The sequence below is a fragment of the Lonchura striata genome, chromosome 23 (assembly GCF_050655825.1).
Source record: "Lonchura striata isolate lonStrDom1 chromosome 23, ASM5065582v1, whole genome shotgun sequence".
Classification (NCBI taxonomy): domain Eukaryota; kingdom Metazoa; phylum Chordata; class Aves; order Passeriformes; family Estrildidae; genus Lonchura; species Lonchura striata.
Window position 1 is genome coordinate 911,470 of NC_140725.1, and position 13,099 is coordinate 924,568.

Sequence of the window (13,099 nt, forward strand, 5' to 3'; positions counted from 1 at the left end):
AAAGCTGAAAGATCAAACCCACTATTGAATACCTGAACTAACAGAAATAGCTTTCCTTGTAAAGATGTCCTTATGTATGAAAGTTAAATCTGTTTTTGCCCCTTTTAAAACCAAGACAATTTGTGATATCCTCTTTGTCCCAGGTTACAGCTGAATGACACCAAACTCATGTAAGAGCAAATCACTTGGCCTCTCACCCCCCACAGTAGGCATTAGATACCAAACTTTCACCTCAAATAATGCAATTTCAGTTAATATGACAACAGTATTTTGGCAAAGGTCAGGACAAAACCGGAAAAGGAAGGAGAAACCCAACCCGTCACAAACACCCACAGCTCTCATATACAGAAAATTCACAAGTCCAATTTTATTGAGCACTGGAATTTTAAAAGTAACAGCACTTGGTTGATCAGGAACTAAAAATCAAAATTTATTTTTACTTATGGATAATTCAGAACAATGTGGTTAAAAGCCCGCTGGAGATGAAGGTGTAGCCCTTCTTGTTCTCTCTGTTGTCCAAGGGGATGGGTTTTTCAGAAGTTCCAGCTGTACCAAGCGCAAAGTTCTTCTGATTGGAGACCCCAGGGTGGCAGAGGGATTTGAGGCTCCTGGTTTTGGGGTCTGACACCCCAGGTATCATCTCATGGCCAGGCAGAACCTGCAGCAGCTGAGGGCTGCTCTCCTCCACACTGATCTGTGCCTGGTTGTCCCCCACACCCCTGAGTTGTCCCAGCTGGCCTCCCACCAGCACAACATAGGGAGGATTTAACAAGGGCTGTAATGTTTTTCCTGACTGATATTTGAAAACACTTGCAATTTCATACAAATAATCAGTTATCCCCCAAACCAGGACAAGTATTTGGTTTAAGACCTCCTAAACCCCAGGGTTTATGAGCACTGATCCCCACCCAGCCATGGTTGGTTGGCATCCAACCCATCCACCACTCCAGACCTTCCTTTGAAACACAATGTAGAAAATATTCTGAAAATCTGTGAACGTTCCTGTAACACCCAGAAGCACCCTAAGGGAGTGAGCCCAGCTCCAGAAAAATGTTTGTGATTATTGTATTGGTTGCAGGTACCTACCACTTGCACAGCACTGGCACAAGAGTCACTGTGGAGTTGTAGGGAACATCATGCCACAAGTATATTTAAGGAAGGCATTTTGGATGGCGGAGTGTCCCCCTCCCCAAATCTCCGCAAAACATAAAATCCCTCTCTGCTAGGGTTGATGGCAATACCAGTAAAAAGATCCACTATGGACTGGAGCTGTCCTCCTCCTCTCAGAAGCCCTGGACAGTCAGGCTGGACTTGGAGTACAGAGAGAAAGAAATCGTGACTATTTCAGCTTCTCACTGGCTGCTCACAGGACCTGCTTGGATGAGGGTAGAGGAGAAGAGCACTGTGCATCTCACATAATTATTTTTATGGAATTCTCCATTTTAGAGCCAGCTGGGCCTGAACAAAAAAGCAAGTTTCCTCTCTTGTGACATGGTCAGCTAAAAGTAGCAGAAATTCACATGAGAACCTTTGCTGGCTCCAGTCACATCCTTGAGCTGTTTGCAGCCCTTGTAGCAATCCTGCTGCTCCCAGAAACTGCTACCATGGAACCACGGAGTTCTGGCAGTTCCTTGCAGGTCAGAATGGGATGACGATTTACTTCTAGCACGGTTTGTCTCCAGGTGTTGGTTTCTGTAAGCACAGAAGTGTCCTGAGAATAAGAAATTCCCCATTCCTGTTGGTTCTTGCCTCATTCCAGGACTGGTTCTGGTCACCTCCCACAGAGAGAAGGTAGCATAAGAGGCTGCCCTAAGCAGCACTGCTGGTTTTCAGGGCCTGATCAAAAGCTTTGCAGCTTTTCCAGAAGGCAGACAGGAGCACTGTCCCTGCATAGCACGGAGGAACAACCTGGGGACGGCTGGAAATGCCCGGGAAACACCGGGGGTCGCTGGTTCTGCAGCTCACAGTCAGTCAGTAACAGGACGGCGCCTGAATGACACGTTTATTGTACAAGTCACAAAGAAACCCTGAGTTACTGGCTGGAGAACAAAGTTAAATTAAAAAATAAAGGGGGGTTTGATTCAGAGGTTCCTGTTGAGGGGAAGAAAAACCCTAAATGGTAAAAGCAGCACGCAGAGCCAGCCCAAAGCCTCCGGGGCTTTTGCCAGGGAAGAGGTTCTGTTGTCATCCCCCTCTGCACAGGTGACAAACTCTGCAGTGATGGGAGAACACGGAGATGGGAGAGCAGAAGGAAGGAATGAGCCAAACCTAGGAGGTGTCCTGGCCTGCTGAGCATCTGTGGGAGGGCTTGGAAAAAAAATGGTGTGCTTTGTTCAGAGATCTGAGCTGCAGCCTGGGCTGGGGGAGCACGGGAGAGAGGAAGAAACAGAAGCTGCAAAATCCACCTTATGTGGAACAAACACACAGGACTTGGAGAGGAGGGAAGTCCTTCATGGACACGAGTGCTGCTGAGTGGGAGGCTGCAGGGCTGGCTTTGGGAAATGCATCCAAAGTTTGAGGGAGGAAAAGCTCCAAAGCCTAAACCCCAAGTGTGACACAGTCTTCCAGCTGCCGTGGAGCTGGAGAGGATCAGTTCCAAGAAATGCTGTAGCAACAACAAATACCTGGTCCTACACAGGGAAGGGTGAATCAGAGCTGCTTTTTAGTGCCACTTGACATCAGTTATACATTCTAGTTCTCATATACACAGATGGATTTCTTTATAAATCAACAATTTACATGTCAAAAAAGTTTTACACTGAAGTTTTCTCAGCAAAGATCAGTCCACATGAGGAGGAGCCAGTCTTTCAGGAGCAGGAAGGCACTTGGCCTCATGAGAGCAAGTCCCCAGACTCCCCTGTGCAGACTCTGCCCGTCCCCTGTCCCCCTCTTCTGTAGGTGTGCAAAATCCGGGCTGTTCCTGCACTCTGGGGCCTCACAGTGTGGTGGAGGGGAGTTTCTTCACCCGCCTCTGTGCCAGGATGGAGGATTCGATGGGCTTCAGCTGAGGGCTTGGCTTGGAGCTGTTCAGTGCCGAGTATGTGGCAGCCATGGCACCCTGGAGAGGGGCACAGAGGAGTCACTCAGATGCAGGAGAGCTACTTCAGACTCATGGCTTCACAAGACAGGGGAGCAGAGCAGCCACATCCACGAACAAAGCCAGAAGCATCTTCCCTGTTTCTTTAAGTCTCCCTCCTGCACTGACATGCTGTTAAAGAATCTCCCCTTTCTCCCAAAAACCCCTGCTCGTCTGTACTGCCCGCCCTGGCTCACACCTCTTTAAACTTCCCTCCTGCTTTCCCACTCCAGATTTTGTACCTTTACAAGCTGAATGTCCTGGTGATTGAGCTGGCTCTGGGGTAAACTGTCCTTCTGTGTTATCCAAGGATGCTGCAGAACCTGCTTGGCTGTGAGACGCTGGTGAGGATCTACGTGGAGCATCTTTGATACCAGATCCTACAGGCATTGTTTGGAAAGTCAGACTTTAGAAGATTTCATAATTTAAATGCAAGAAAACCAAAACAACCCATGTACACCCCCAGATTAGGATTTAAATGCAGAGGCCAAGTTTAAAGTCCCCAGACATCAATGCCTTTTTGTATGAAATATGTTTTTGGCAGGCCTGGGGGGTAGAACACAGAGCAAACCCCACATGGGTCAAGCATGAGGTTGGTTTTTCATGCAAATATCACAGCCAGAGCTAAAACAAAGCTGCTTGGAGGGATTTGTGTAGGGTAGAAACTGCAGTGCTGGTTTTCTTCTCTCTTTTGTGTGCTCCCTCCCCAACCTGCTCTGTATGTGCCTCACAGCAACCCCAACCCCAACAAATATCAAACCCTACCTTGGCCATGTCAGAAATAGTGTCCCAATTGCCGCCACTGATGGAGAATTTTCCCCCTCCTATCCGTGTCAGGATCTCTTCTGGAGTGTCACTGGGACCATTTGCAAAGGGAGTGCAGCTGGGGAGAGGGGAGAGAGAAAAGCCCTGGATTTACTGACCCAGGCAGGAGAGGCACAGCTGTCCCCACAGAGCACACTGGAGACAGGGGTCACAGCCCCAGCCACTGCCTTACCCTGCCAGCATCGTGTACAGCAGGACCCCCAGGCTCCAGATGTCACAGCCCTCGTCGTAGCCTTGGCGTTTCAGGACCTGAACACAAGCAAAGGGAAAAAAGTGTTTGGTTCCTGTTGAGCTCATTTCAGAAGAGGGACTTGACCCGGGTGCAGTCCATATGCAAAGCTTCCAGAGCTGGACAGAACAGCAAAGTCTGGGACTAAAATATCAGAATTCCAAATAGATTCATTACTACAAGTGGTATTTCTGTAACTGCCTCTTCCAGGGCAGGATGGAGATGGGAACAGGGTAGACCCACTGTGCCGAGTGGGAGCACAGGCTATGGACGGGACAAGGGGACTGCTGGAGGGTCTCAGGTCCTTAAGGTGCTCACCTCGGGTGCCACGAAGTTTGCTGTGTAACAGGGGGTCATGAGGAGCCCGTTCTCAGCCCTGAGCTGCTTGGCAAAGCCAAAGTCACAAATTCGGATGCTCTCTGGGTTCCCTGATTTATCCACGTAGAGGATATTGCTGGGCTTCAGGTCCCTGTGAACCACCTGTGGAGCCAAGAAAGGCAGTGCTTGTACCCCAAGAAGATAAAGGTCTGAAAGCTCCCTGAGTTGCTCATCCCCTGCTCTGGCCTCACATCAGCTTTGCCCAGAGGGCAACACCAGCAAGAAATAATTGTCATGATGGGCAGAGTTACTCCCTGGAGGAGAAGGGAGCATGGTGTAATGCCAGGGAGCTTCTCAGGAAAACAGCTATGACCACACTCACCCCTTGGGAATGCAGATACTCCACTGTTTTACAGATCATGTGCAGGACTGAACTGGCTTCTCTCTCAGAGAAAAATTTCTGTCTGAGGATTTTATCCAGCAGTTCCCCTCCCCTCATGAGCTCGGTCACCAGGTACACATACTTCCCATCATCGTACACCTGCCAAAGAAAACATGGGTGGGGTAATCAAAATGTGCTTCCACAGCTTCTCTTTTGTACTCCCATCACCAAGGAGCAGACGGGGATCAGCAGAGGTGGGCTGGGGCTGAGCTCTGCCAGTCTGCACTTCCTAAACCAAAGCACGGGGAAGTCTCTCAAGCCACACTCACATCTTTCAGGGTGATGATGTTTGGGTGCTGCCCGTACCGCAGCAGGATTTCAATCTCCTCAGAAGGGTCTCGCTTGCTCTTGTCAATCACCTGCAAGAGTAGGGACACACTGCAGCCAGCACGGATGGGGAAGGAGCCAGGACAATGCACACAAGCTGAGTTTGGAGCCCTGCAGACCTTCTGTTCTGTATCCACTCTGTCCCCTCATCTCTTTAGCTCTAGAAATACTTAAGTTGCTTCATCACTTCTGTGTCCCCAGCCCATGAAATTTTGTCTTTTATTAAGACTTGAGGTAGCCACAGCTTTGCAAAGAAGATGAGATGCTCTCCCCACTCTGAAGGAGGAGGACACTGGTTCCCTATTATTCCTAGGGAAGTGCAGGTACCTGCAGAGCAGCACAGAAATTGTCCTTTTATGTCCTAAATGAGCCTAAAACTCATCCTGATCCACCTCCTGCCAGGGGCAGGGACACTTCCCACTATCCCAGGCTGCTCCAAGCCCTGTTCAACCCGGCCTTGGACACTGCCAGGGATCCAGGGGTAGCCACAGGTGCTCTGGGCAAAGATGTAACGGGGGAGCTCAGCTGGGAGGGCAGACCCACACCTTGACTGCGTACTCCATGTTGGTGGCCTTGTGGATGCAGCGTTTGCAGACGGAGTAGGAGCCGACGCCGATGGCCTCCTTCACCACGTACCCATCGCTGAACTGGACGTTCTTGCCGTGCAGCTGCTGCCGGGGCACAAAGGACAGCTCAGCTGGGAGGGTTCAGGGAAGGGTTTGTGCAACACGATGAGTTAACTGCAGCACACAGAGAGCTGTCAGACTGTCTGCTACATCCCACATCTTCTCCTCCCCAGCAGGAGGAGAGGAGAACAAGGCAGATATAGGTCAGTGGGCCAACACTGCCTGCACCGAGCACGGTGCCTTTGCCTTTGGTTGCCCAGCCCATGGGCATTACAGACACCCTGCCACCACAGATCCACCTGGGGACAGGAAAGCCACAGCCCTGACAGCCACTGCCCTGACAGCCTGTGCACAATGTGACAGTCAGGGGTGATGAAAGAACAGGAGGCAAGAATTCCAAAGAGAACTGCCTCAGGCTCCAGGTGGTGCAGAGGTCCTGCAGACCTGGAGCATCCCTGCACCTCCAAAGAGCTGTTCCTCTGTCCCCATTCCTTACCTGCACAACTGAATGAAGGGGTGGCTGGGCAGGTTTCACTTTGCCATCCTCCATTAACCCGGTTGCCACAAAACTGAAGCCTCGGAAGAGCTGATGGGCCCCTGCACTTGGGGGCACACCCGGGGAATCTGCAGCAGGAGTTGAGAGACAGCTCAAGAAGAGCCTGAGCAGCAGAAGCCTCCCCCTTGCTCCCAGGAGCTACTGTAATTTATTTGAGACAGAAGCCACACCAGCAGCACTGAGTTTACCCCTAACATCCCACAGAGAATCATGGAATTGTCCAGCTTGAAAAAGCCCTCTTAAGATCAGCAAGTCCAACAATTCCCCCAGCACTGCCAATGTCCCCAAGTGCCACATTCACGTGACTTTTAAACCACTGCAGGGATGGTGACTCCACCACTGCCCTGGGCAGCCTGACAATCCTTTTGGGAGAAGAAATTCCTGATACCCAACCTAAACCTTCCCTGTGCAGAAACCTTGACCTGCTGGTGCCGGATACTCCCTGGTGTGAAGTCACAGAGTGACATCTCAGAGGAAGGTTGGGCTTTGCCTCGAGTCATACAAACCTTTTGGTGTCCGTGACGTGAACTCTGTGTCAAAATAAAAAGTGTCATCTGGCTGGGCCACTGCAGGCTTAAAAGGGGGTTTGATTTCTCTGCGGTACAGCTTCTGCAAAACACACAAACCCCAAAAAACAGCTGCAAAAACAGCTTGGAAATGCTCCCCCAGGCACCTTCTCCCAAAGGGTGCAAAGGCTGGTGAGGAATGAATGCCAGGAAGAGATTTTTGTGAAATTCTGTGTCTCAGCATTTTGCTACAGCTCAGTGAGGTGACAGACCCAGGTATGAGACAGTTAGATGACAGAATTTTGGTTTTGGAAAGGGTTATTGGAGTGGATGGGACAGGGGCTGGTGGCTCTCCCACAGCTGGCCAAGCATCAGGACTGTGCTATTCCTGCTGCCAGCACTGTGTTACTGGTGCTGAGTGGTGCAGAACTTTGCTCTTTCTGATACTCACATTCCAGTCGATGGTGGAGTAGAAAGGGTGGCGCTTGATCTCCTCTGCCCCATCTGGCCCAGACCCTGCAAGAGACACCACAGGTCATGTTGTACTGAGACCCCAACAAAGCCAGGGGGACAGCCAGGGAGGCAGCACAGCCAGGTGCCACAGAGAGCCTCAGAAACCAAAAAAAACCAAGGCCTTACCTAATCTGTTGGCTGGATTCCTTTTGAAAAGGGCTCGTAGGAGACTCTGAGCCTCAGTGCTCAGGAACTGTGGCATGCCCAGTTTCGCTCTGGGGAGGAAGTTATGCAATCAGCTGCAGGTTTGTAGAAGTCAACCCACAAGGCAACTGCAGCACCTCCACCCCCAAAATGCACAATCATCTCTCTGGCATTTACACTGCACCCTTTAAACAGATGACTGATATGGTGCCACTTGCCAAATAATGCCACAGAATTGCAAGAGACCCCAGTTGCAACACCCCAACTGTGCAGACAGGAGAGAGAAACTCTTACTTGAGGATGAGGGTCATCGTCTCCTTACGGTCCTTGCCCTGGAAGGGCAGTGCCCCCGTGAGCATTTCAAACTGGGAGGGAAAGAGAAGAAGGGGGGTCATATCTGAGCAAGGCTCGGTTGCACAGATCCCACTGCCCCTTCCTGCTCGCGAGGGGTGCTGAGCCTGGCTCTGACAGGGCTCACAGGCACGGCGAGTTCCCAGCAGCAGTTTGGCTTGCCTGGGAACGTTTCCCGGCCAGCGCCTGCTCCTGCCGGAGCCCTGGGATCCAGCAGCTGCCAGACGGTGGCACCAGATCTGCACTGACAGCGAGGGCCCGGCGCTGGGGTGGACACGGACACCCCTGCACACCCCACACGCACCCCACAGAGACCCTCATGCATCCCACGCACTCCACGGACACCCCCACACACCCCACAGCCCCCTCCCAGCCCAGCAGCCCCAGCACATCAGCCTCGAGGGACCAGCGCTCCTGGCTGGAGGCCTGGACAGCCCCTTAGGGCTCTTTGGGGTCAGCAGGACACACAGAGCCGTGTCTGGTGTTCTGGAGCAGGGGAAGCTGGCATTCCAGTCCTGGGCAGGGTACCCACCATGAGGACCCCGTAGGACCACCAGTCAGCACTGTGCGAGTGGCCCTGGCGATTGACCACCTCCGGAGCCATGTACTCCACAGTCCCACAGAAGGAGTAGGCTTTCTTCTCGTGGTCTATGGCCTCCTTACTCAAACCAAAATCTGCACAAGAGAAAGCTGTCAGCACACTGCTCCACGCATTTCAAGCAGCTCTGTATTTCAGGAACCAAGCTTGCTGGAGCCCAAGGCTCAGTGGAGCCCCTTACCTGTGAGTTTGATGTGCCCTTCTTCATCCAAGAGGATGCTACAGCAGGAATGGAAAAACAAGTCGTTACTGTCTGTGATAAGGGCTGGTTAGAGAGCAAGCACAGCAAGGGATGGTCTGAGATCATCCTTTGGCTCCCAGAATCCAAAGTTACCTGTCCCTCCTCCCAGTGCTTTAGGCTGTGCCACCAAGACAAGAGTGGGACCAGGAGCAGCTTCCTCCTCTCCACACCCTCGGCTTCAGAGCAAACCAAAGGTCCCAGAGGTTACCCCCCTCTGACCCCCACATACCCCAGGCAAGAATAACCAAGCTGGAGTGGGCTCTGCAGAGCCCAGCCTGGTCCCTTCTCCCTCTGAAGGCTCCCAGCTGCCTAAAGCTGGAGGCTGGAGGCTGCCACGGATCTCTGCTCAGCCTGTGGCAGGCACAGCCCCTGGCTGGAACCACCGACCTGAGGAGCAGCAGCCTTGGATTGGCACCACCACCTCCCCTGTGTCCAGCCCCGGGGCACCCTCCAGCCCCTCTGGAAAGTGGGAGCTGTTCCCTGACTCCAGGCTGGGCTGGATGAGGGCTGGCATGCTGCCTCAGCTGGCCACACGTACTTCTCTGGCTTGAGGTCCCTGTAGATGATCCCCAGGCTGTGCAAGTGGTCGAGCCCCAGTGCCAGCTCTGCCAGGTAGAACTTCACATCATCTTCAGTGAACATGACCTGCAGGCAGGGCGAGAAAGCAGAGAGGTGCTGGGTTACAATGCCAGCAGCTCTCCTGCACTCAGGCAAGGTCTTCCAAATCCATGTTGCTCCCTCCTGCCCTAAGTTTTCCAGACTTCCCCCACCCGTTCATGGTTTGGATCAGAACGGACCTCAATGGATCCAGTGCCACCCCTGCCATGGGCAGGAACACCTTCCCCTGTCCCAGGCTGCTCCAAGCCCAATGTCCAGCCTGGCCTTGGGCACTGCCAGGGATCCAGGGGCAGCCACAGCTGCTCTGGGCACTCTGTGCCAGGGCCTGCCCACCCTCACAGGGAACAATTTCTTCCTTAATTTAGGAAATGCTCATCTGAAGCTGTTGCAGGGGTGGGACCTGCCACCTGTGCTGCTGCTTTTCTGCTGGAGCACAGGACTCCCACAACACCCTCTCCTCGTGCCAGCTCTGGACTAGCAGCAGGCTGTTTTCACCCTCTCAAGGACTGCAGGGGTCAGTTACTTCTCCAGGCCATAAGCAGAGACGAGCTGAGCCTCAGCAGCCCACCGAGATGCCAGAGCATACCCACCTCTTTGGAAAGCCGAGTGAAAAGGTCACCTCCTCTGAGGAAATCCAAGATGAGGTACAGCTTCCCCTCCGTCTGGAATGCTGAAACACAAGCCAGAGCAGGAATCAGAGCCCTGCACTGAGGGAAGGCTCCGTGGTGTTACATTAATCACTTAAATCCCAGTGGCTCCAGCTGGGCACATGCCCTGCATGGTTCCTGGGTCAAATGCAGGTAGGGCTGATGGGGTAAAGGAGATGGCTTGTCCCTCCTGCTGAAATGGGAGCTCCCCACAGCACTCTGGCACTGCAGAAAATCCTCATTTTATGGGGGTCTGGTTCCCTTTCCGGCAGTGATACCCTCCTGAAAGGGCTGTTTTCCTGGGAGAGGTGCTAGTCACCTTACAGCAACAAAGCTGTCCTTGCTTTCCCCAGTCAGAGCATTAACCCTGCCAAACTCCAGCTCAGGCAGTTAGCTCTGCTTTCTCAGTTTCTCATGGTTTAATGTTTTAATCCCAGGGATTTGATGTTTAAACCTCTGCTCCCAGTCCATGCTCAGTTCCCCATTCCTTAGCTGGAGCAGGCATAGGACCACAAATCCTTCCTGGAAAGGATCTGTGTTCAGGGGCTTGTGTTTAAAGGCAGCCAGAGTCTGCTGGAGCTGCAGCCCCTCTCCTGTGGTATCCCTTGAACCCGTTTTTCACTCTCCCAGCACTCCAATGAGCTCCACTCACCATAGTGGAGTTTCACCACAAAGGGATGGTTGACATCAGCCAGGATGTCCCTTTCTATCTTTGTCCTCAGTCGGTCCCGCACTGTGGGAAGAGAGGAGCAGCTCAGACACAGAAAAAGGCCCTGGCCAGTGTCCAGCCCCATCCCAGCCTTAAGCACCAAGCTGCTTGAGCCAGGTGTTTTCCCACCTCCATCACGATGCTCTTAAACAGGTGAAAGAAAAGGAGGATATTTTGCTGGGATAAAGATGCTTCTCTTTCACCCAGCCCACCCCAGGGCCAGCAGTGACATTTCCCCAGTGCTCTTTAAGTCACAGAGGATCAGAGCACTGCAGGAGGAGTCTCCCTCCTACCTTTCAGCGTGGCCTTCTTCAGCACTTTCATGGCATAGAGGTGGTTGCTGTCTGGGGGGGTTATTTTTCTCACCAAGAAAACCTGAAGCACAAGAACACCACATTCACCAAATACTAAACACTGGCAGGATGCTTCCCAAAGTGGCAAACCCAGAGTGTCCTTAAGAAGCTCAGGCTTTCCCATGGGGTTTCCAGGGAAATGCTGCATGTTGACTCCTCTCACCCCCCAATTTCATGCTGCACTTTCTCCTTTCCAGCCTTCCACACCTCCTGACTCCTGCAGCTCCTGTGGGGCTGGGGCTGATGCCTGGGAGCTGTGACTGGAGGCACTGATGTTTCACTGTACCACTAAAGCCTCCTGGCTTGCCAGTCACATCAGCTCTGGATTTTTATCTCCTACCCTTCCCTGATGTCTCATTCTAGCTGGTTTTAGGCAGCATCAAGAGGACACCACCTGCAAGTGGTGGGCTTGGCAGTGCTACTGGTTGGACTGGATGATCCCAGAAGTCTTTTCCAGCTTTTGTGTGATTCTGCAAAGCCTCTGCTGCATTTTCCCAGGCAGCAGCACACAGTCCTGTCCAAGCCCCCACTGTCAGCTGGTAACTGACTGACATAAAGCTGATTTAATGTGTCAGCAGATGGTCCGTAAGAGACCTGGATTATTGAAATAGATAAGAGCTACAGGCTACTTCCTTCCTCCTTCACAGAAGGGAAACTGGACCATAAAAGAGGGCACAAACCTAGCCTGGGGCACACAGCAGCAGTTCTGAGAAGGGAGGAACATGCCCGGGAACATTCCTGGGAGTCAGGAAAGTGGTTTTGTTGGGGATGGTTCCTTTCGTCACCAGAATCATTTCCCTGGCATGCCACATAGGAAGAAGTGATCTCACCTTGCCAAAAGAGCCCTGTCCCAGCACCTTCAGGAGCTCAAACTGTGAGGGATCAGCCTTCTCCGAGCCCTCCTTCACATGGTGTGTGATGTTGATTTCCTGCACGACACCTTCCCCCTGAAACAGAGGGCACACGGTTGGCAGGGACGTCTGAGCAAGGGAAAGCAGCCTTCTGCACTGTGGAACAAGGACTGCAGCTCCAGCCTCACAGGAGCCACACGTGAGAGAACCATAAAGGCTGCTGCTTGTCACAGGTATCAGCATCTGCAATCAATAAGTCAGGGGAGGCAGGACCAGGTAAATACAAAGCCCTCCCTCCCAACCACAGGAGCTGCTTTGAACTACATTTCAGAAGAGTGCTTGAGAAGCACCTTCCTTTTTGAGGCACTGGTAGCAAAAACAGGAGTGTTTATGCCACTAAAAATCCCACAACACAAAAAATACGGCACTGTTGTCAAAACAGGGCCAGGGCTGGCAAAAATCAGACATGTTGGAGCCCATCTGCTCAGCAATCTGAGCAACTCTGCAACATAAGTCTTAGTGCATCTTCAGCACATACAGATGATGCTTTAACAGACTCCAGCCTTCAAGAAGATTGAGGGGAAGCCAAGGTCTCTGGCACATGTTTTGTTTAAAACACATTATTTTACTTAAAAAAAATAAAGAAGAAAAAATAGATTTAACCAGCATAAAAAAAATAAACCCACCAAGAGATCTGGGCCAAAACAGCGACAGACCCTAAGGTGATGCTGAAACACCTCCTATTCCCAGCAAAACTTTTGAACCCAAAGGACAGCAAGTATGTTCAAAAATGTATTAAACTCTGCTGTCCCCAGCCCTGGGGAAGCTATGGCCAGCAGAAGCTGCAGGAAGCTGGAAATACAATTTATTTTTTTCCCTTGCAGAGTTGGGGGGAAAAATTTACACTTTGTTTTCTAGACCTATTCAGACACTTAGTCTGGAGCCACCTCATCAAAGCAACTTTTAAAGCCAGCCAGAGGCAGGTGCCAGCCCTGCCTGTCCTCGTGCCCAGCCCACTCCCACTCTCCAGTGCCCATGGATGTGGTTGCCCACCTGCACTGTGCTCCCTCCCCTTCCCCACTCTCAGGCTGGGTTTTTCCCAGTTCAAGAAGTGGCTTTGTTTCCATGGTGGGAGCTCTGCTCTCTCCTGTGCTGCTCAGGCACTCAGG

The 13,099-nt window shown here is 52.0% G+C and overlaps 1 protein-coding gene across 8 annotated transcripts in view; it reads right to left on the bottom strand.

The window, feature by feature from the left end:
• Positions 1–343: 343 nt before the first annotated feature.
• RPS6KA1 (ribosomal protein S6 kinase A1) overlaps positions 344–13,099 on the bottom strand; it is a 44,553-nt gene continuing 31,797 nt past the window's right edge. For 6 of the 8 annotated variants that reach the window (XM_085559536.1, XM_085559535.1, XM_021534948.4 and 3 more), the window contains 20 exons: positions 11,910–12,026; positions 11,020–11,101; positions 10,670–10,750; positions 9,961–10,040; positions 9,291–9,397; positions 8,693–8,730; positions 8,446–8,588; positions 7,857–7,927; positions 7,545–7,633; positions 7,357–7,421; positions 6,906–7,008; positions 6,340–6,467; positions 5,763–5,888; positions 5,160–5,249; positions 4,831–4,989; positions 4,449–4,610; positions 4,074–4,150; positions 3,842–3,959; positions 3,319–3,456; positions 344–3,058 (listed from right to left, as the gene is read on the bottom strand). In XM_085559536.1, the coding sequence (XP_085415662.1) occupies positions 2,936–3,058; positions 3,319–3,456; positions 3,842–3,959; positions 4,074–4,150; positions 4,449–4,610; positions 4,831–4,989; positions 5,160–5,249; positions 5,763–5,888; positions 6,340–6,467; positions 6,906–7,008; positions 7,357–7,421; positions 7,545–7,633; positions 7,857–7,927; positions 8,446–8,588; positions 8,693–8,730; positions 9,291–9,397; positions 9,961–10,040; positions 10,670–10,750; positions 11,020–11,101; positions 11,910–12,026 (2,097 nt within the window). In that variant the 3' untranslated portion in view covers positions 344–2,935. The remainder of the gene's footprint in view (positions 3,059–3,318; positions 3,457–3,841; positions 3,960–4,073; positions 4,151–4,448; positions 4,611–4,830; positions 4,990–5,159; positions 5,250–5,762; positions 5,889–6,339; positions 6,468–6,905; positions 7,009–7,356; positions 7,422–7,544; positions 7,634–7,856; positions 7,928–8,445; positions 8,589–8,692; positions 8,731–9,290; positions 9,398–9,960; positions 10,041–10,669; positions 10,751–11,019; positions 11,102–11,909; positions 12,027–13,099) is intronic. The other 2 variants (XM_077788522.2, XM_085559534.1) reach the window with 1 other exon arrangement.